Source organism: Mytilus edulis, chromosome 4 (assembly GCF_963676685.1).
Source record: "Mytilus edulis chromosome 4, xbMytEdul2.2, whole genome shotgun sequence".
NCBI lineage: Eukaryota > Metazoa > Mollusca > Bivalvia > Mytilida > Mytilidae > Mytilus > Mytilus edulis.
This window is the reverse complement of record NC_092347.1, coordinates 74,987,969-75,011,940: the sequence shown is the minus strand read 5'-3', so window position 1 is coordinate 75,011,940 and position 23,972 is coordinate 74,987,969. Positions and strand designations below refer to the sequence as shown.

General features: G+C 30.9%; 1 protein-coding gene across 4 annotated transcripts; it reads left to right on the top strand.

Moving 5' to 3' along the window:
• Positions 1–628: 628 nt before the first annotated feature.
• Positions 629–23,451, top strand: LOC139520490 (SHC-transforming protein 1-like). 4 transcript variants are annotated; one of them, XM_071313158.1, is made up of 13 exons: positions 629–737; positions 8,099–8,237; positions 10,622–10,692; positions 12,235–12,292; positions 12,528–12,647; positions 13,039–13,092; positions 13,608–13,786; positions 15,178–15,319; positions 16,258–16,396; positions 16,942–17,043; positions 17,680–17,888; positions 18,204–18,335; positions 18,763–23,451. In XM_071313158.1, the coding sequence occupies exons 2-13, from the start codon at positions 8,100–8,102 to the stop codon at positions 18,898–18,900; spliced, it is 1,482 nt and encodes a 493-aa protein (XP_071169259.1). In that variant the 5' UTR covers positions 629–737; position 8,099; the 3' UTR covers positions 18,901–23,451. The 4 variants fall into 4 exon arrangements, with proteins under 4 accessions (XP_071169259.1, XP_071169257.1, XP_071169260.1 ...); XM_071313156.1 differs by lacking the exon at positions 629–737 and adding an exon at positions 4,560–4,822; XM_071313159.1 differs by lacking the exon at positions 629–737 and adding an exon at positions 4,731–4,886.
• Positions 23,452–23,972: the final 521 nt, after the last annotated feature.

Below are 23,972 nucleotides of genomic sequence, written 5' to 3'. Positions count from 1 at the left end.
CGTGGAATTGGATTCTTCTAGATCTATTTAATTTCATTTATAGTTGTTAATCATCATTTTTACCTGTATAAGAATGATTTGTTTGAGGAATAGTCAATCTAATGATTTACCTTTGTTTCGCTTTCAATGTTGACATTCTTTTCCTTTTTAAAACTAATCAAACACGCACACAATTCATACGTTATCCATCTCTAGCTTCACAAGAACACGGATTCAATGAGGTCGAATTATTCACTTGCAAGTGAATAATTCATTACAATGGTTCTTAGTTAATTTTGACAAAATTGGATCATACTGGCTGTTTAAAGCGAATTACTATTTTACTGTTATTAATGTTTGAACCTAAAAAAAAATATTTTTTTAATATAATATGTACTTGTAGCTAGTGCCCCTTTCAGTTTCACCAAGGCTTTGTTTAATACTTGGTTTTACCAGTCTCTGCTCTCAATAGAGTGTAAAAATTTTCTAACGATATATAATTGCTGTTATTGTTATATCGTATTGATATTGAATAAAAGAAGGAAAATACGGTATTGCGAACATTTCTTAAAAAAAAAACACATATAAAATACTCTAAAGGGATAAAATTACAGTTGAAATTTCGCGGGAACAAAAGTTGTCGATCTTATTTCTTGCGCATGCGAAGTAATGATATAAACTTCCGGTTTTATTTTGTCACGATAAAATCTGGAAATAGTTTATTTTTGTAAATTATGAAGTAAATAATCACAGAATAGGTAAGAAATATATGTTACCCTTATCAGTATTATCACATATCTTCCTTTTTAGGAATGACAAGACTAATAAACCTTACACATTGCCGTTAGGTGGTCGGGCAGTTGCGATGTAAGGAAGGGCAGTCTTGTCTAACTTTTCATTTTACCTTTTTTTCTGTGCAGGTGTAAAATCTGCAAGCGGCAAACACAAAAAATGAATAGGGTCGGAACTCCCATATACGAAACATTATTACTTTGAGCAATTATTGAGTGTAAAAAAAACCAATGTCTGTCATTTTCATGATTTTGTCCAGTGACACTGACAGATTTAGGTTTTTGAAATAGGAGCCCCTTCTTAAGGGTAGTAATGTTATGTGAGTTCGTGGTCTAGTGGTTAAGACCGATGGCTACAGTGCTGAAGGTCCCGTTCCAAAAGTTCTCACTTGGGGTGCTAAAAATATCAGTACATCAGAAGGGTAATTTTCACCCTCTCACACACAACTCTGGTACCCAGACCGGAATTTAAACTAGAATGGGTACTTTGGGGGCCTTGGTTGGTCAAAGTTGCCCCCTACTTTGACCAGAAGATCAATCTTCTGATATCTCTCTGGTTTGTCTGTTTCCACCGAGTGGCCTGGTGGTTCTCTCCGAGTCCTTCGGCTTCCTCCACCATAATAACAGACTTCCCCGGTGTCATACACGCTCCCTTGGGCGGTGTTGTGTTGGGATTGTTCTGGTGGTGGGAAAATATTGGAAATCAAAGTACATAGATACAATTGGGGTACCTTCATGACATATTACGGTAAACATTCTTGCCAAATGACTTTAATGGTAATTTTTAGTGCATGACGATAAAATGTACATCACAATATTTTTTTTCCAAAAAATAATTGTAACGATAATTATTTGATACCTCTGACGAATCACAGTAAAATTTCAACCAATTAGACGCTAACGGTACCAAAAAAATTAGCGTTAATTGCCTGACAGTAAAGGGCATTACCAACCTCCTTTTTGTATAGATAATATGCTACCTTTCAAAACAATTAACCATTTGAATATATTGATATCACATACAAATTAAATGTATATACATGTATAAAAAACACATGAGACATCACTATCAGTCATTCAGTATTTACATACAATTTATTAAAAAACACATTTTCAAAGAGACGGTTACATAGATTCTGCACATTGTATTTTCAGGGTTATATACTTTAGGGTATCATTTTTTCATTGCATTGCAGTGAACCAGACTGCCATGGCACTATCATTATATTTCCCTTGGCAGCAGGCTGTCATTTGTGCGGTATTAGGCATACACAAATGTTGGTTTATGGTTACATCATTTAAAATGATAAAGGTAGGCAGGTCAGCATTTCCATTCTTGCTGTGTTCTGAGTTTACATAGAATTTTGAAGGAGAGTCCTCTGGACTCATAACTTTTGGTCATATTGCATTCAGTCCAACTGTATAAATGAAACATGAAATGGTTTTAATATAAATATTTATCAGGCCTGTAGCCAAGAATTTCCGAAGGGGGGTTATTTGGACTCACGAACTCAACTTTAACAGTCACAATTCGAACAGAACGTTGACTTTAACAGTGGTTATTTGTTTTCAAGGGGGGAGGGGGGTTCTAGACAAACCCCACCTGGGTACGGGTATGTTTATTAAGACTATTGTGTATGTTACATAAAGTTATAATAAAACATATATTACAGAAGTTTATACATGTAGTTTATGTACAATAGATATTAATCAACATTTTTTTATTTTCATCTGAACAATCTTTCATCTTTTTAACTGGTGTAATACAATTTTACTCACAAAAGCTAATTTCAAAGCCAATGTAAAAAAAATTGCTATGAAATCTACTCAGTCAAATTGAAAAATGTGGTACTAACCAGTTATTGATCATTATTAACATGATTAATGTTTTCCAAAAATATGTATTCGATCATCAGCACATTAACATTTGCATGTGCAAATTTCTGTTAAACCTGAACCAATTCAAATGCTTCTCAAAACTCTTAGAACTTTATATATCCATTATTTTATTATTGAGCTGAATAGTCTTGGACCAGATCATCTTGATGCTGGATCAACTTTGGGGTTGAATCCAATTCAAGCAATATCGACCAAATACCAATACCGGTAAATAACATGGAAAGAATTATATATGGGATATCCACTCCTGACAGAAAATCAGTACATGTGCAGTCAAAACAGTATAAACTTTTATTGCTGTTATTCATCTCTAAGTCACCAGTGTTCTCCCCAGGATTTTTCTAAGGCGCAAAATTCAAGGGTGCGTAACTCTTTTTTATAGTGAACTTTTGTGATCTGAATCAATCAGTCATAAATCATGACATGCAATATGAGTTATAATGCTTTGTGTTGTGTGTTTAATAGTGCAAAGTGAATTACAAGAATATATATGAAATAAATTGATTTAAACACAAAAGTTATTTATATATATATATTCAGTCCATTCAAGATGTCAAAATAAAAATATTCATCTCTGTATTCTCTACTCCTTCTAGGGATATTGTTTCAAGATAATGTTATTTTGTTGGACAGTCTGTTCCTCAACTTTGTCTTTATCCTCTTTAGGGATTGAACACCCCCTCTCACAATAACTTTTGCTTATACCCCCTTTAACATTTCTAAGCAATGAAAACTCAGTCAGCCACTTGTCACTGAAACCAGAAACATGGTGCTTGCTTTTATCACTGCTAAAACTTTAGCTCGGTTGGGATTAGGGGAAGCAATAATATCTGTGTATACTGACAGCTGAGTGTAGATGGATCGGAAGTGTATTTCCCTTTTCATTTGAAGCAGAGACATATACACACATGTGTATAGCTGCGGGATTTACGAAAATATTATGAAGGCGATGCGGGACCGCAGCGTCATATCGGCCTGGGGAGAACACTGAGTCACAGTAAGGCCATCAACACAGATCTAAATGATAAATCTTACTGCAAGTTTAAGATGACCAGTTATAAAACTAATGTTATTTGCTTCATTAAAAAATCAAGCAGTTAACCCTTTCCTCCATAATGACGCTTTTTGACGCCACCCCCTTTACTCCATAATAACGCCTTTTGACACCTGTGTAGTACTTAAGATGAAACGCTTTGACTACAAAATGTCTGCATCAAACTTTAAAAAAATTGTATCTTATATGAAAGAATATCTGACTTGAATTTCATTGATGAAATATTTGTTTTTGTAATGCATTAATACTTTAAACCTGATATTTTTTTTTATTGAAAAAATCCTATGCGAATCAAGTATTTAAAAAAAAAATCTCCATAGAGTAAAGGGTTAAATAGTATAATTAGCAATATTGTTATTGGTGTACATTGTAATATTGCATTGCCTTTACACACATTTCTAGATTTTAATTTGAAATTCAAAAACAATCATAATTCATCATGCACATGATTAAGCTGTCAAGTACTACATGTAAGTAAAATTTGAATGTGGAATGATCAACTTGAAAACCCCCCTTTTTAGCTCACCTGGTATGAAGGGGTAGTAAATGAGATTACTGTAAGTTCATAAAATATTGTAATGCTTTTTATTAATGTGAATAATGGGACTGTTATGAGTAACGCAATGAAAGGAACTGGCATTCGAATATCTGATGCATATATTATGCAGCTCTTCCTGAAAATTGCAATAATAATCTTAAATTTATGTCCTTACTTAAAAAATCGCTGTAAATGAGCACAATTATCTCTATTACCTAGTTTCTGGTAACAAACTTATGCCAAAATTTTCTCCTCTGAAACCATTATTGAATGTACTTTATTGACCTTTTTAACCATATATACACGTACATAAAATACATGAAAAGATGTAAAAGTATATGATATATGAACCTCATTATATACTTTATATATATATGTCAATTGGGAAGTATAGATTTAAAGTGAGCCAAGTACATTTCTTTACAAGGTGCAGTCTTGTGGTATTGTTTTATTTTTGATCAGGAAGTTTATGATGGCCATTAAAACAATTATATATTATTGATGACAAATCGTTGCTCCAGTTGTGATGAGTCAGGACTTATTGTTGTGTTTTGGTACTATGTAAGTACTACATGTATGTAGTAAATTAATGTCCTGTATCTACAATGATCTAGGATTAATGAAGGTACTTTTAAATGTATTTGTTTAATGTTAATAATTTTACAATTGAATATACATGTATGTTTTTTTTTCTATCAAATTTAACCAAAGTCATTTCTAAGACATGTAGATCTGATCAGACATATTTTTTTAAATGTTGCATTAATCTGAATGAATTGCGACATTGATATGAACCGGTAGCTGAAACAAGACTCGCTTTTAGATGTATCATTTCATCTCAAGTACAGGCAATGTGAATCAGTTAAAGGTGAATGTGTTGAGGGATTAATAGTGAGTAGATATAAGAAGATGTGGTATGAGTGCCAATGAGACAGCTCTGTATTAATTCAAGTCACAATTTATAAAAGTAAACCATTACAGGTCAAATTCTGCTTTCAAAAATCTATATTTTCTATGGACATGATGCAATAAACATAGAAATACAAATAGTATGAAATTCAAAACAGTGTAGCTGTGGCCATTGATTGACCCATCAAAATCATCCATTGACTGGGACAATTTACGTGAACGTTTGTCTGTAACAACCACTGTTCATGACGTACCTACGATAGACAGTTAAACTGTGGGGTCACCAAAGGTTTCTTAATGCCTTTAATTATAAAATAATTCGAAAAAATTAATCAGGAATAAACTTTGTGTTTTGATTTATATAATTGATATAAATCAAAATATCGTGTTATTTCTGATTAATTTTTCGAATTACTTTATTTAGGTTTTGAGAACCTTTGGTGACCCCATAGTTTAAGTTTCTTTAAAAAGTACATAGTGAGCATTGGTCGTTACATACAAACGTTCACCTAAATTGTCCCAGTCAATGAATGATTTTAATGTGTCAATCAATGGCCACAGCTACACTGTTTTGAATTTCATACTATTATTAAGATGAATTACCAACAATCAAGCATTCATCTTTTCAGCAAATATCAACAAAATTAACGGTAACTTAGAATTTCAGTTCCTTTAAAATTTCTGCATGTATTGTCGATACATGATAAGTACATGCCTGAGCCTGTCTAGACCCTCTTCTCTAAAACCATAAGTGGATTGGTCAGATATAGGTCAGTGATACATGTATTGCTTCCACATTTTGATTTACAATGGGAAATGAGTTTAAGTTTCAACAAAGTGGGCACAATTTAGTGTATTGTAAGAGATGGTATCATCAACAATAATAATCAAATACACAAGTGCATGCTAGTAAGATGGATGAAATGAGAAGAATGTGTGGGCATCACTCTGTACAAGGCATCAGATTGAATTCTCCTTTATAATATTGAGAAATAAAAAGAACGATATACTCCTTACATTTTAGTGCAAAAATATAAGTTATGCTGTCATAAACATGTTGAAATTGACAGATTGTCTTAAAATGACCCTGTTTTGGCAAAATGATATTTGAGTCACAGCTATGCATGTATTTTAATTTTTACCCCCATTTACATCATTGCATAAGACATGTGTCAAAATTATCTTTTTAGATAACTCATATCTAAATATAAATGACAAGATCTCAAAATGAGACTCCTTTGTCAAGATTTCCATGAAATGTTATCTTATAAGAAGTTTGAACCCTTAAACAAATAGGTAAGACACATTTAAAAAAATATTGATACAGATATTTGAAAGCCATTGTGAACATCTGATGGATTTGGTTTTTACACTCAACATGCTCAAGGGTTTTAAAAACTAATATATTTCAAGAAAGATAATTTGTAATATTTTAACATTTATATATATATATCATATATATAAAATAAAGTATCCATGTCCTTGACTTTCATAATAAAGTTGAAATATTACAACCAGGAACTAAGAGATAAACTTAATATCCCTGTTATCAGACATATGGTTATATTGTGTACAATATGTTTTATTTACAATCGGTCTACCATATCTGCATGAGTAACCATCTGTAACTGTTTGTAAATGTGCATAACTTTGAATGTGTAAGTGATATATTTATAATATTCATAAATCATTTTATTCATCTATTTCCATTTATAAATATATATGTTGAATGATGATACAATGTAGTGATCAATTTTAATTTTGTTAATACAATATAATACATAAATTCAGACTGTAAATGATAATGATATAAGCATGATAAGTAAGTAACTACATTTTTTTATTTTTTGTTAAGCATATAGAAATATTTACCGGGTTGGTTGTTATTGACATATTGTGTTTTTATATTGTAATAGATGAATTGACATTATAAAAACCACTAATGATAATTTCAGTTAACCCTTACCACAACCTCTGTTGGTAAATTGTCACAGTACATGTATTAATATACATATACATATATATAATGTTAAAGGCCTACATGTACATGTTAAAATGGGTGCTTTACTTGTATAATACAATGTATATACATGTATAATGCATGTGTTAAATCATTGTTTTCCAATCATTCTAAATGCAAAGTCTGCATTCACTTCAATTTAGTTTTAAAATGTTAACATAAGATTTATAAAATTTCAATTTTTACCATTATACAAGTAAGTCTTATAAAATCTATCTTCAAGTTATTGGGAATTTTGATATGATCTGACGCAATTACAATGAGATTGCCCAAATTAATTACCTTGTTAATGAAATAAGTGAAAGTGGATAATCTCCAAGAATACTGTATAGAAATCTGTATATGTCTTTCACTTCACAACATTTTGATATAAGGATTGAATAAGGTTGACTTCTGTGAGTTCATTATGAATTCAAGTGGAATTTTTAAATTACATAGAATTCATGGGTTTTTGTGAACCCCAAATTTGAAATGTTCAACAAAATACAAATTTCCTTTTAATAGGCTTGTATGCCAATTGTTGTAAAACCACAAAATCAAAAAGCCATGAAAACACAAATTTTCCTTTAAACTCTAAATCAAGAGGAAGATACAGACAGTTAGTCAATGAACTACCATGTTTTTTGGTCCTTAAATGCGGAATGGGCTGTGTATTTTTCTTACTGGTTCACTGGTGTTAAAGCATAGAAAAATGAAAATTCTTACTACAGTGTATGATCAAACACCTAATAAATGAGCTGCAAGTAAATAAAGTCTCATGTCTAATTATATTAACAAGGATTATGATTATATCTAATGAAGACATAACAGCAAGATATCCGAAACCAAGACCACAGAAAACTTTTTTATAGATATATCTTGTATATGATATTTGTCCAAATGTCTACATGCACTATATTTTTTTCCAGAATGGACAAGCATAAAAAGGGGAAGAAGCAACCTTCTGAATGGTCAAAAACTGGTAGTTTTATGCACAAACCAGATAGAGGCTGGATTCATCCAGATGCACAAATAAAGCCTGATGCTGGTGTATGCTATGGTGTGAGAGTAAGTAGCAGTTACCTCCCTTTATTATACGACCGCAAATTTTGAAAAAAATTTTGTCGTATATTGCTATCACGTTGGCGTCAGCGTCGTCGTCGTCGTCGTCGTCGTCCGGCGTCCGAATACTTTTAGTTTTCGCACTCTAACTTTAGTAAAAGTGAATGGAAATCTATGAAATTTTAACACAAGGTTTATGACCACAAAAGGAAGGTTGGTATTGATTTTGGGAGTTTTGGTCCCAACATTTTAGGAATTAGGGGCCAAAAAGGGCCCAAATAAGCATTTTCTTGGTTTTCGCACTATAACTTTAGTTTAAGTTAATAGAAATCTATGAAATTTTGACACAAGGTTTATGACCACAAAAAAACGGTTGGGATTGATTTTGGGAGTTTTGGTCTCAACAGTTTAGGAATTAGGGGCCAAAAAAGGGCCCAAATAAGCATTATTCTTGGTTTTCGCACAATAACATTAGTTTAAGTAAATAGAAATCAATGAAATTTAAACACAATGTTAATGACTACAAAAGGAAGGTTGGTATTGATTTTGGGAGTTTAGGTCCGAACAGTTTAGGAATTAGGGGCCAAAAAGGGACCCAAATAAGCATTTTTCTTGGTTTTCGCACCATAACGTTAGTATAAGTAAATAGAAATCTATGAATTTTAAACACAAGGTTTATGACCATAAAAGAAAGGTTGGGTTTGATTTTGGGAGTTTTGGTCCCAACATAATAAGGGGCCCAAAGGGTCCAAAATTAAACTTTTGTTTGATTTCATCAAAATTGAATAATTGGGGTTCTTTGATATGCTGAATCTAACTGTCATGACTGTGTATGTAGATTCTTAACTTTTGGTCCCGTTTTCAAATTGGTCTACATTAAGGTCCAAAGGGTCCAAAATTAAACTTAGTTTGATTTTGACAAAAAATGAATCAGTTAGGTTCTTTGATATGCTGAATCTAAAAATGTATCTAGATTCTTGATTATTGGCCCAGTTTTCAAGTTGGTCCAAATCGGGGTCCAAAATTAAACTTTGTTTGATTTCATCAAAAATTGAATAAATGGGGTTCTTTGATATACCAAATCTAACTGTGTATGTAGATTCTTCATTTTTGGTCCTGTTTTCAAATTGGTCTACACTAAAGTCCAAAGGGTCCAAAATTAAACTTAGTCTGATTTTAACAAAAATTGAAATCTTGAAGTTCTTTGATATGCTGAATTCAAAAATGTACTTAGATTTTTTATTATGGGCCCAGTTTTCAAGTTGGTCCAAATCAGGATCTTAAATTATTATATTAAGTATTGTGCAATAGCAAGTCTTTTCAATTGCACAGTATTGCGCAATGGCAAGAAATATCTAATTGCACAATATTGTGAAATATCAAAAAAAATTTAATTAGAGTTATCTTTCTTTGTCCAGAATAGTAAGCAAGAAATATCTAATTGCAAAATATTGTGCAATAGCAAGATTTTTTTTTAATTGGAGTTATCTTTCTTTGTCCAGAATCAACTTAAATCTTTGTTATATACAATATACAATGTATATTCACTTTTTACTACCAACTGATAAATTAAAATAATCTTTACCATTCAGTGATAACAAGCAGTTTTTTTACATCTTAATATTTTATGATGTATTTAAATGAGTAGTTATTGTTGCAAACTCCATTAGAAATTTTAATTGAGATTAGTTTTAGAATAAGGGAAAGGGGGATGTGATTAAAAAAATTGGGTTCAATTTTTCTCATTTGAAATTTCATAAATAAAAAAGAAAATTTCTTCAAACATTTTTTTTTGAGAGGATTAATATTCAACAGCATAGTGAATTGCTCTAAGAGAAATAAAAATTTTAAGTTCATTAGAACACATTCATTCTGTGTCAGAAACCTATGCTGTGTCAACTATTTAATCACAATCCAAATTTAGAGCTGAATCCAGCTTGAATGTTGTGTCCATACTTGCCCTAACCGTTCAGGGTTCAACCTCTGCGGTCGTATAAAGCTACGCCCTGCGGAGCATCTGGTTGTAATAAGTGTAATAAACAGAGAAAATTTTCAACAGATTTCAAATACTGGTACATGTAACTTTACGGCAAATTATGAATACATTACAGCAAAGTAAGAATATTTTAGCAGTTTATTTTTCTTTTCGTTTTGATCTTTTTCTATTTGAAAAGAGTTCTCCATTGTACAAACGGTTTGTTTTAGACTTTTATAATTATCAAAACAGGCGATTTTTTGAGTTTCGAATAAAACATGCATGACAAAAGTTTTAAATATTTAACTAAACATGTAAAACAAGTTTAAAAAATGTCCCCAAAGCCATAATGACACATTTAACATTCATGTATTTAATTATGATTTACATTGATTGTATCTGTTTTATTTATCAGTATATAGGATGCCTAGAGGTCAAAGAGTCAATGAGGCAACTAGATTTTGATACAAGGACAGCACTAGCTAGGTAAATGAGGTGTTATCTCCCTTTTATTATTTTAAGCTACAAATAACATTAGGGCATTTTTGGCATTTTGCATGCAAATATGACTAAAGAAACATTCATATTAAAGGATCAATTATTATAAATTGTCGAAAGTTACTATATGCAAACTATATATATGTTCCGGACCATATGAGTATTTGGACCATACGCCTATGGTCGTGACCATATGGGTGTATACTCATATGGTCCAACCATACGCATAGGGTCGGGGTAATTAACACTCTGTTACAGTTTACTTTTGATACTTCTAAACTCTTCATATTGTATGACCATTCATTAAAAAGACGCTTTCATATATAGGTAATTTTATTATTATATTATAATAAAAAGATTAGCTAAAGAAAAATTATAAGTTTCACATAGGTTTTTTGCTTACTTGTCAAAAATATAATAAACACATTTTATACCGATGGTCATTACCAACTTGTTATTACGAGTGAATGGCAATATTTCGACTTAAAAAAATAAAATTAAAAAAATTTCTTAATGTTTCCATGGTTACACAAGAAGTCACTGGAAAGTAACATAGTTTATTTTAGTTGTATTGTAAATATTGTGTATTGCAGTCATGCTACGATATTTGCAATCTAGAGCTTCTTAAAAACACCGTAGACATATTGGAATGGCACAAGACCTCGATATCACACCCAGCTACAAAAATGCTAGCTTTTCACTTGCAAACAAAAGATACAAATGAAAAGGATCGTGCACAACCAAGACTTGCAAATGCAAAAAAACTATCGGATACCGTGTGGAAGTAAATGTTACCCCAAGCCTACATGCATGCAAGAATGTAATTATTGATGCAAACTAACTATGGCATCAATATTTAATTTTACATAGTACTTGGATTATAAAAATAATATATTGTTATGAGACCATCATTGTTTTTCAGATAAAGATTTTGTATTATTGAAACTTTTATAAGAAATAACAGAATATCCAAGTTTATTTTATAACCAATTATTTTTGTTTAGATGTAGTCAAAAGAGGGTTTTCACCAACAAAATGTCTATAAAATATATTTATCTAGTTCTGAATTGCCGGAACTGTCGAAAAATTGTCAATATTAAATTTAGCAGATGTCTTTTCTGGTTTTATTGTGTATTAGTTTTTATTTTCACTATGTTATTATGCCCCTCCTTCGATAGTAGATGGGCATTATGCTTTCTGGTTTGTACGTCCATTCGTCCATCTGTCTGTCTGTATGTTCGTCCGTTCGTCCCGCTTCAGGTTAAAGTTTTTGGTCAAGGTAGTTTTTGATGAAGTTGAAGTCCAATCAACTTGAAACTTAGTACACATGTTCCTTATGATATGATGTTTCTAATTTTAATGCCAAATAAGAGTTTTGACCCCAATTTCATGGTCCACTGAACATATAAATTTGATAGTGCGAGTGGGGCATCTGTGTACTGGGGACATTCTTGTTTACATGTACACTTGAATCACTTAGATAAAGTTTATTTTCTTAACAATGACCTCATGTTGTTATATTTATTGCAGGGAAGCTATATGCAGGGTATGTGAAGCAGCAGGGTTAAAGACAGCAAAGAAACGTAAAGTGAGTAAAGAGAGAGCCAATTGTATCATGTAGAAAACATTATAAATGGATCTGACATGTCATTTATGTCCAACAGTCATCATATTTTTATACCATAATTTCTTGTAATGTACAAATACAAGTACCTTAAATATGCCACTTTTGCTAATGACCCATTTAAAACGTTGAAAATATGGAAGTAATATATCTATGCCAAGCAGTGGGATTAAATCGTTAACATTGTTTTCATTTCCAGGTAGATAAAAAGTTAGTAAAAATGTTAGGTGATGCACCAAAGATGCAGTATGCAGGGTCAAATGTTAACTTGACAATCACAACAGACTGTCTCACGCTTATTATAATGGAATCTGGAGAGGTAAGGGCATACCTGTCATATTCATTTTACTAGCTGTATAGGTAAAAGGTCAACTGGTCATTATTTAAAGTGAAATCATAAGATATATAAGAATAAAAACATGTTTCAGTAAAGACAAATGTCCACCAAAACACATATATAATGTCCAACAGGGATAACCAAAACAAATTGGCAGAACAAAAGACCACATCAACAACTAACACTGTTAGATTGTTGTCTTGACCATATATATTGTAAAAAAGTAAAATATACAATAAAAAACCTGTATATTGTAGCTACCAACAACACAACTACCTATTTGAACAAGAAAGTGAAAAAATACTGTAAAATTAGCTGTTTTGTTTTATTCCACAGAAGTATTTAAAACATGTACGGTATGTCTTATTTTCAGATGATAGCCAATCACCAGATGCCTGGAATTTCATTTGCTTCAGGTGGAGATTCTGTAAGTTTGGATATAAAGTTTATTTTGAATTTGGCATCATTAAAATTACTGTCAGTAGGCAGATAAGTCAGATCTTAAGCAAACATATAAATTCCAGAAGTATTTCCCAAAATTCAGGAGTAATGCCAGTAAGATCTGTAACAGCTCTGTAAAAGTGGATTTGATAAAAATTGAATGTTTTAGTAATGTACATCTAATGTGAAGTCCTGCTTTTTGTATATTTTTAGTAGCATTATAATAAAAATGTATATCTACATCATTTATTATAAGCATATTAGCAACAACAAAAAATGTTTCATCAAAATATCACTATAATATTGCTGTAAAAAAAAATTTAAGATTTTTTTAGGCCAAAATAATGTGTTAGTGAACCAAGTTTTTACTATTGAACAAACACAAAATATATTTCCTGATGTCAAAAGGTGCATTTAGTTTGGTTGCTGTCACTCATATTTTATTCATATTTGCTATAGAAATTGTTTGCATCATTTTATTCAGATTTTCTTTTTTTATAGGAAACGCTAGACTTTGTAGCATATGTTGCTAAGGACACAGCTAATGGTCGAGCATGTCATGTGTTAGAATGTGGAGGTGGATTAGCGGAAGATGTTATAACCACAGTAGGACAAGCTTTTGAACTTCGTTTCAAAGAATATCTAAAAAATCAACCAAAACCAGTTACAGTTCAGGACCCGTAAGTCAGCAGACATTTTTTGCATAAATTAAATTAAAACCATAACCATGATTGAAAAATAAGATAGGATACAAGTGATGACCCTAATCAATAGTGCTTTGTTTCAATACCAATTAGTTTGCCATTTGTTGTTAACACAATGTTGGTTGTGTGTCTATGAAATTTGAAGAATACAATTAAGGTGAAAGCTTTGATAAGACTTCATTTGAACTTTCGTGGATAGTTGTCTCAATGCCAATCATATCACATATCCTTATTTGTATATTAAATTAATAGTAACTTGATTAAATGGTTTCTAACTCATTTGACAGAAAGGTTCTAAAGTGATATATAACTAGATATAACCATAATGACCAAATATGGATGCCACAATAACATATAAGACCATAAATTATTTACAAATTAAAAAAAATCAACCCATTGCTCAGTGCAGCCCGGTTTGCATTGATGAAAATGTAGCCCTTTCAAATCATGATTAAATGTTAAATCTGAATTAAACTTTAATTTATGTAGTAGTGGCATTGAGGACTGGGATTGCCCAGGTTATGATAGCAGTGTGTTTCCTGTAAGTTATTTAAAGTAAATTTCACACCATTCCCATATTTCCATCTTTCCAAAACCCTTAGCGTTCCTATAAGTCACAATTTCTATAAGAATACTATAGCTCTTTAATGGCAATAATGTCTGCACTATAATTCAGATTGTGATTTTATTCTCTGAGAAATAGACAAATAGAAAGAGATTTGGTTGGTGTAAATGGTGACAATGATGCCTTTATTTGTGATTTCTAGTAGACTTAACTACAGAGTTTGAACCCACAACGATGAATACCGGTATCTAAAAATTGGGTTAAGCTGAAATGTAAAGTTGAGTTATCTCCTTCAAAAGTTATTTCCCTTGTGTGATAAATGTTTATAAGGTGCTGAAAAAGAAACAAAATGCTTAATTCCCTTTTCTTTTTTTAGCATTTGTATGTTCTCTATATGTTGTGATATTCCATTAAATTTAACCTTCTTGACTTTAATAAATGCTTAAGTGGTCTTGTGAGAAGTTGTGGGTTCGAATCCTGGCAAGATCAAACCAAAGACTCAAAAATTAATATTTGCTTTTTCTCTGCTAAGCACATGGCATTATAGAGAAAGAGCAAAATCTGGTCTGGTCATATTGAGAATAAGGATGACATATCTTCCTGCAGACTGTTAGCTTGTAAACTAGCACTTTAAAATCCAGATATGACATTATGTTTGTCTATTTCAAAGCAGGGCTTATATTTCATATTACATAATCATGTTATCGTCCTGAATATGGAACTAGTTTGCCACTGGCTGTTAAACAGCTGTCCATCCATCAATCTTGACCTAAATGCCTTTACACATTTCCTTCCTCCATAGCACAGAGAAAGGTATTGCAGACAGTGATGCCTGGGGAAATGATGAAAGTGACTATTATAATGACCGACCTGATGCAAGACCTCCTTTAGCTGAAGCTGCAACAGGAAATACTAATTATTCAGCACCCAAGTCTAACCTGCCTGTAAGTCACTTTTGTCCTATATATTGACCCCCAATTTCTGCACTACTTTCAGGTATTGACAAGACACATAGTAGTAAACTTTTAAATTATATTTAGCACCAATAAATTGTTTAAATTTAAAAAAAGAAGAAAAAAATGTTATCCTTTGTGTTAATTGTCAAAAGAAATTAAAAATGCACATATTCACAAATATTGATATAATATTGATAAAGCTTAATATAATTTATTAACACATTTGTGTATACAATTTCTGTATCACCTCAAATGAAATCACATTGGTGAGATTTAAGCTTACTGTGTCGATCAACAATGTATTAGATAGTAAATTTAGAAGATTATCATAAATACATGTACTAAAAATATAAATTTATTCATCTTCAGTAAACAAATGAGACATTTTGCTGTGTACACCCTTGTTTTAATGCCCCTGATAAATGGTATTGTATTGATCTGAATGACGTCTAATATGTCCTCATTTAGATAAGTATTTTATGATTTATTAAGGAAATCTTGTTTGTTCAATGAATTAAGATAAGAGTTGTACAGGTTTTTCAGGAATTTTTTTGTGTTGATTTAACAAACCGGTATTCAATGAATTAATACCTGTATAAAGAAAAAGGGTTGAACTTATATATTTAGATAATAAAAAAAAATTGGGAGAAAAATCTTCATTATGCAGCTTACTTTAATTTTATCACTTCAAAATTTACATAATTTTATTTAATTATCTCCCCTGCCAAATAACAGATTCTATAACTGTGTCAGTTTACACTTTGTATAGAACAACTTGTAGAACAAACAATTTGAGGTATATTTCCATGGCCTTACTTGATTAAAGCATAAGGAATTTTAAGTTATTGGAAAAGGGAATATTTGGCATGGCCTGTAGGCTTACCTTCCTGAAAAACATACGGACTATTTACTTTTATATACATCAGATCAGTGATGGCTTGTATGCATCTGTAAAAGAACCTCCTCAGCTTTATGATGTCCCTAAAGACCAACCTCTGATTGACTTTGGTGCCACCGGTGGACAGACATATGACAATAAAGATGGTCAGGTGTATGATAATAAAGGTAAACATATTCTTTCATGCTTCTATTCTGTAGCAAGGACATATTTTATTACATTCATAGATGGACATTATACATGCTGGAAAGCTAATACATTAATATAAGAAATGTTAGAAAATACTTTTTTAATTAAAGATTTTGATATACATTGTACTTTAATTATTTTGCATTATAACTTTCATGGTCGTGAAACACATGACTTCAGTGTGATCAGTTTCAAGGAAAAATGGCACCCGTCAAGAAATGTTAGTATTTACATATCATGGTGTTCCCACATAGGACCCATTCATCATATCCTTTTCTTGTGAATATTTTGATGCATATAAAGTTAAATTTCACTGATTGTTTCATAGAAAACATTCACAAAATATTTCAGACCTGTTGAAGATTGTTTGGTATTCAAAGTCACTTGTTTTGCCACCGTGATTTTTTAGAACAGGAGATTGAGAAGCTGAGTTGTTATTCAATCATACTAAGGTTAATCTTATAATTTTTCTTTTGTCAAAATCTAACATGTTAACTAATTATGTATTTGTGTTTTATTTTAGAAACCGTATTCAATGGTGATGCTGAGTTTGAGGGTAATGTTTATGACAATAAAGAAAATGTTATGGAAGAACCAACAACAAATGGGGATCCTTTTGACATGGGTAAGATATCATGGATAATTGTCTTGAAAGAGTTTGGGAAAACATTAAATGGAGGAGCGTAAAGGGGGGTATCTGCATGGAAGAACGCAAAATAAAATTGCCATTTCATAAGTAAACAAACAATTAAAAATTTCATGCCTGTTGATCTTTTTACCAATTTCACAAAACACAGTGAATAAGGAAACTTTTTCACGGTTGCATGTGAAAAAAAAATGACAAAACACGTTGCACAAAAATAACCTTTTACCACCCTCTAAATCCAATACATCAGATAACAGGAAGTTGCTTTGTTAACAGAAATCTTTTGTTAGTATTGATCTCTTTACTGTTGGTTCATTATTTTTCATGGAAACTAAATTTCAAGGATTTTGTCGGTACTGGTTAGCTATGAATTTATTCAAAATCCATTAACTAAAATATCAACAAAAATGAAATTTGTCCTCAATCTTTAAAAATTTGAACACATGAAAAATAAAAGTTTCTAACAAATGGTAAAAAAATCAAAACAGGAACTTCAACTAAAACATAGATATTCAATCAGCTGTAATGGTTCTTGGTTTTTATGGTCTGGAAACTTTGAAAATGATTATATACATAGTGCCTTTGCATAATACGTCAATATATATCAACTTTCAGATCCCTTTCAATCATCCCTACAGAACACAGAAACAGAACCAGAGCTTCCACAGCGACAATTTTCAGACAGTATGGTTGTACATGAGCCCTCTCGACCTGAAATACCACAGCGACCTCAACCTAAATTACCAGAAGAAGATAGTGTCCCTAAACATAATATAGCTCCTATGTTTGAGACATGGTACCATGGTCAATTACCAAGAAAGCAGGTAGGAACAAAAATTAAGAGAATTTTACATAAGTAACATACTTATGTGTTATGGAACATGATTGTTTGTCTGTCTGTCAATTCATTTGTCTGTCTATCCATATTTACAACTCTCACAGTAACTTGTTGATTTAATGTATCTTTATCAAATTTTTTTTCAAAGTAGTCTATAATTAGATCTTGTAATAAATTCTTGCATTTCGTTATAAGTTCCTTACAAAATCTATTTTAGAAGATTGTAAGCTGTAGAACATTTTGAATTAACAGTATGAAAAAAAAGTATGCTACAGAAATAATAAATGTTAATTCTTTTCAGGCTGAAAAACTTCTGCAGAAAGATGGTGATTTTCTAGTTCGGAAAAGTTCAAATGACCAAAATCAATTCGTCCTGAGTGGGAGACAAAATGGTGTTATTAAACACTTGTTATTAGTTGACCCAGATGGCATTGTAAGTCAAGTACATGTATAGAACTCCACAGAACCTTTACTTTTTAAAGCAATAACCTCTAAGGATGATTAAGGGTAAAGAAATATAATCTTCCGACCAGCAGTAAAATCATTTCAAAGTTTGGTGTCTGCTTGGCTGTGCAGGATGTATAAATTTGCATCCTTGGCAGTCTGTTAAGTAGGAACTGAACAGTATTATGTAGAATACATTCATTTCTTTATTCAAAATTAGAAGACAGGCACGAAATCATCAGACATTTAAAGACATGTCAAAACAAGAGTTTCTCAATTAATGGACACACATTACCGGTACATAAATTCATAAGACGAAATTGATGTGTCTATCTTACGAAATCATATTTTGTTTAACATTAATGTTTATTTAAAAGATTATACATTGTTAAACTAAAGTTCTTGTTGTTTTTCAGGTACGAACCAAAGACCATACATTTGAAAGTGTTCCTCATTTAATTAAATATCATATGAAACATGGACTTCCAATTGTTTCACAAGAAAGTGAACTTCATCTGGTTAGACCAGTCAGCAACAACTACACCAACTGTTGACCATAATTGTTAGCCTATCATAGTTAAGTAACTGGTACCCTGTCGTATTATTTTAATTTGGTGCCAGTTGCATTTACTGTTTTATTCACATGATATTTGATATGATAATCTCTTTTTGAACTGTAACCTTTGTAATTATGGGAGAGATATCTACAAAAGCTAAATCTGAGCTTTCATTTCTGAAAGTATCAATGATTAATTATTACAAAAATTACTCTTCCTTTATTTGTTATTTGTATGATACATGAGAAAATAGCAATGCATAATAGGGGGTCTGGATGGGATTTAAAAAGATAAAGAATAATTGGCCAACAATACAGAAAATGTATTAAAAAATAAAGAAGAGAAAAACAGTCAAAAAAAACCTAAATTGTTGAGACTTATGGGGTGTTAAAATTTAAAGAACAGAGAATGAGCAAAAGGTATAAAGAATAGAGAATAATTACTTAAAAATTGGTTTGAGAATACAGAAATGATGGACCCTCATCCAGGCCCTCATAATACTGTCACAAGAGAGCATTCTCTGTAACAGGTGATTCAATGTAAATAGAATAATTCATAACAAACTCATGCTTTCCTTAATAATGTTGTTTTGTACTAAATATCACTTTTTAAACTGTCACTCTTTCTTGTCCTGGCTGTTTTTAACGCTGATCAAGTTGACATTTATAACTGTATTTTAATTTTTGAAAATTTTGAAGTGTTTTGTAAGAAAAACAAGTTACAATTTGTTCAGAATGCAAAAATCATTATTTGAATTTAATTTAAAATGTTATGGAAAAACATTTAAGTGCCATTTTAAATCATAGCATACATGTAGCCTTGAAATAGCCACATATGACAATTAGAAGGTTTTTAATATAAATTATATAAATGATTTTTTATTGTGCACACCATTGTAACAGGACAGGTCCTCCAATCAGATTGTGTATATAGATTTTTGTATATATGTCATAGCTTTAAGCAGTTGTTTTGAGTGTGTCAACAAATGCATTGTATATTGTTACAAATAATTATTTTATTACTTTGTTTTAGTGTCAGTAAGACTATTCCATTTTGTTAATGAGCTTATTTTGTTTATTTATTGTTAATGAATTTTTAGTATATATTTGTTTCTGACTTTAATCATTTTTTGTTCAATTTTATACTTGCTGGCATTTTAGATGCTAATTAGTATCATTGTTTTGTGTGGCAGTCATACTTTACTAAATGAAGAGTGCTTGTGATTATTTTAAAATTGTATTTTTATGCTGAAGTATTTTAGAATTTTGTAGAATAATGTAAAATTATTTGTCATATGGTGTACATTTTAGTAGAGAAAGACTAAAAGGTTCTGAAATTACAAGTTATCCTGGAGACAAAAAGTTATGGAAATTAAAAGTATATAAGCATCAAAACCAGGGCCTAAACATATTAGCCTAATGTGAAAGGCCAATTTTCACTTTATAAGGATTCATCTATAAAATATTACTGTGAATTCATTTATTTTTGTGGGTACCATTTTTCGTGGATTCAGGAAAAGTTTCATTTTCGTGTATAATTGATTTTGTAGTTTTGCCAAAGTCTGAATATATTCTGATTGAAAATTCATAATTCGTTGGACATTGGAATTCGTGGTTCCCGGGTAACCATGAAATCCACGAAAATTGGTATCAAACGAATAATAATGAATCAACAGTGTAATTCAATAAATTAAAATTAAGTTAAAATGTATTATTTGATTATGCCATACCACTTCACTGGCTTCAGAAGAATTTATACAAGCCAATTGACCTGTATTGATGGAATACTTTGCAATGCTCACTATTTCCTTACCTGTTTTGCCTTAATTTTAGGGTATTTTTGGATTGTAGTAATATTATGAAACTCTACAGGGTAGCATGGTAGAAGTCAAGTAGAGACATTTTTTACTGGTTAGACAAGCTTTGAAAGAAGACACCTTGCTAGGTTTGTTTCAATTGTATTTATGTTTTTTTTTACTTCCCCTGCTTTTATGTTTATGGTTTTAGATTTCTGTTACAATAACCATAAACCATTTGACAACTACAGGTATTTTTTTGATAACTCAAGTTTTGTCTGTCACATCTTTCTGATACTTTTATACTCTTTTAAGGTTTATATATATTCCAGCATCGTTTTATTTTGCTATTTTTTTCTAGAATCCCCTTCCAGGGATATGGAACTTTTAAGAGTCGAACTTTTAAGAGTCCACTTTTCTTAAACATATAAATCAGAAGGGAGTCTGAAGTGCTACATCAGAGCTGATTATTTTTCAGTCACTGGTAGTACTGTTTATAATTTTATGCTTTAAATTATGGATTATAGATTATTATATGTTGGAAGAACATTTTGCTACATGGTAAAAAACTAAGGATTGTAAAATGTGAATTTTCTAAATATGATTTAGTTAAATTGACATGAATGTTTTAGAAGAAAATTGAATGGAAGCAAAAAGTAAAAACATAATATAGGTTTTGATATGAGTAATCTATTTTATATACATAGTCATGCTCATGAAAACAAAACCAGAGAAAAAAATATATGACAGAATTTGTTTCACATAAACAATACAACTCTTACTGAAATAAAGGGATATAACTCTGTACTTTATGAACACTTAGCTCATTTTTATCCTTTTTACAGGATCCCTAGTATTTTTCTAACATCTCCATTATTTAAGGGATTTTCATACATTCCATTATTAATTTAATTACTAGATTTGCAGATTGTTTAGTTAATAGTGCATATTCAAGTATACTTTTACTATTGTTTTAACTCAAGTGATGTTGGTAAAACATATAACATGCTCATTTCTGTAAACATTATCACCACTTTACATTTTTGATAGTATTGACCAGATTTTAGTTATTTTACTGATGCCAATTTTGCACAAATTAATTGTATAAAAGTAAATCACTTTGACCTACATTTTAAACATAAATGACAAGTATACTCCTATTGGAAATCAGCGATAAACCAAGAAGTAATTTTTTTTTATATACAAAATTTTTGGGATTACAGGGTCCAATGAAGTACTGGGAGGTTTAAAATCTGTTTGTCTTACCTGCAACGAAAGTCACAGATTGATTGATTGGTGTATAACCTCACTTTCAACACTATTGTGCTATTTCATTGCGGTCAGATTTTCTTCGTTGAGGAATTAGGAGTTCCCAGAAAAAACCACCAACCTTTGGTAAAAGTCACAGAATACTAGAAACAAGGATGCTAAGCAAAATGGAAGTAACTAATTGTATAAAGCTTTATTATTTATTAATGTAGAAAAGCTAGACCTCAATATTTTGAAATAAGTATGGCTTATATTTGTTCTGTAGTTTTGTCTAGTATGTGACATGCCCTTAACTACATTTTCATGGTTGGTTCAGTGACATTTATTTTGTTAATAGACTGTTTCTATGAGATAGTGGTCAACCATAATTAGTGTACCAATTCATTGTAAGGTAAACATGTAAAAAGAAAGTTTTACTTTAGACTTTCTTTTAGCTGCTACTTAATCAGTAATGAATTGTTGCAGTAAGATTTGCATTTATGTCCGTCCTTCTTGTTTCATTCCTTATTTAAAACTAAAACTTCTTACCTGAAAATAAATTTATTTTTATAAGAACAGGTTATGTATTATACCTGTCCATTCCTTTTTTTTTTTCATATATAATGATCTGAAAATTACTATGAAACTATGAATCACTTACTGTACTAGAGACGGCATTTTCAAATCTCTTGATAAACGGTTGTGTAGTTTTCTTTTCAGAATAATTTTGAAACTTATTCAGTGAGTGGCTAGTGTATCTTTTTCAAAATGTCTTTCTTCTGTGGAGACTGTCTATATTTCATTGGAATCAGCTTTAGTTTGTAATTAGTTTGAAGATAAAATTTGTGTGTATGCTTGTGATAACGTGTATACTAGTCATGACTGCAAAATATTTAATCATTTTATAGTCTTGTAAAATTGTAAATAGCAGAGCCTGTCTTACTGCCAGTGACATTTAAGTGGATAGAATATTTCGATTATTGGAGGAGTTTGAAGCAATCATTAACACATTTTTGCAAAAAGATTTAAAAATCTCAATAAAATGTTTTAATATAAAATACATGATTGCCTGTTTCATATTTTATTCTTGGAAAATTGTGCAAACAAACAAAAAATGTTTTAAAGTTTGCTTATGCAAATACTATTATAGTGTTTTTACTTGATGGTATCGGGATATGGTTATTCAGTAAAAAGAATTCCAAAATCCCAAGAAAATGATTTAATATTAAGTACATGATTATTGGTTTGACATTTTATTCTTGTAAAACTATACAAACTTTCAAAAATGCTTTCAAGTCTGTTAATGCATATAAATTATGTTTTCTTTAATTAATGAATTGAAAAGGAGGCTTCAAAGTAAGTTTTGCAGTTCAAGACAGGTTCCATTACATATAATTAACATTCATAATCATGTCATATAGCTGTATTTTATTCAAGTAGAAAGAATTTTGTTAATAACCATTAATTTATGATCATGATGGCAAATAATAAAAGTGATACATTTTTGTTGTATTTGTGTCTTATCTGCAGGTTTTGGGTTGATGTACAGTCAAACATATTTAGTTGATTTAGAACTTGATGGGGCATGTTTATCAGGGAAATTCAACCTACAAAAACACTCCATTGTACATTTGAATGCATTGCACAGGGTGGTAATGCTTATATAAACATGGCTAAGATTCAACTGTTCCTTCCAAGACCCTTGTAAACACTGTCCAGTCAACACTGAGGTTGTGATTTTGAACGCCGCTCATCCAGGTTTCAGAACTCAACTCCTATCTTAATTGACTAGGATTGTCAGTTTTCATATCAAAGGTCTGTGGTTTTTTCTGGGCTCTCTGGCTTCCTCCACCAATAAACCTGGCTGCCACGAAATAACCCAAAAGCAAAATCTAAGACCCTAAGATAGTTACATACTTGTCTGCCATGGTTCATCTGACCTTGACTTAAGTTTTCGAGTTTGTCTGTTTCTTATAAACTATATTCAATAGGCCAACTTTGCTTGGTTTATTAAATGACTGTAAGG

Coding starts and splice junctions, on each gene's coding strand:
- LOC139520490 (XM_071313156.1), top strand. CDS start 4,788: ATGAGTCAGGACTTATTGTTGTGTTTTGGTACTAT. Junction 16,397..16,941: donor TCAGGTGTATGATAATAAAG/GTAAACATATTC, acceptor GTTTTATTTTAG/AAACCGTATTCAATGGTGAT. Junction 17,889..18,203: donor GTCAATTACCAAGAAAGCAG/GTAGGAACAAAA, acceptor AATTCTTTTCAG/GCTGAAAAACTTCTGCAGAA.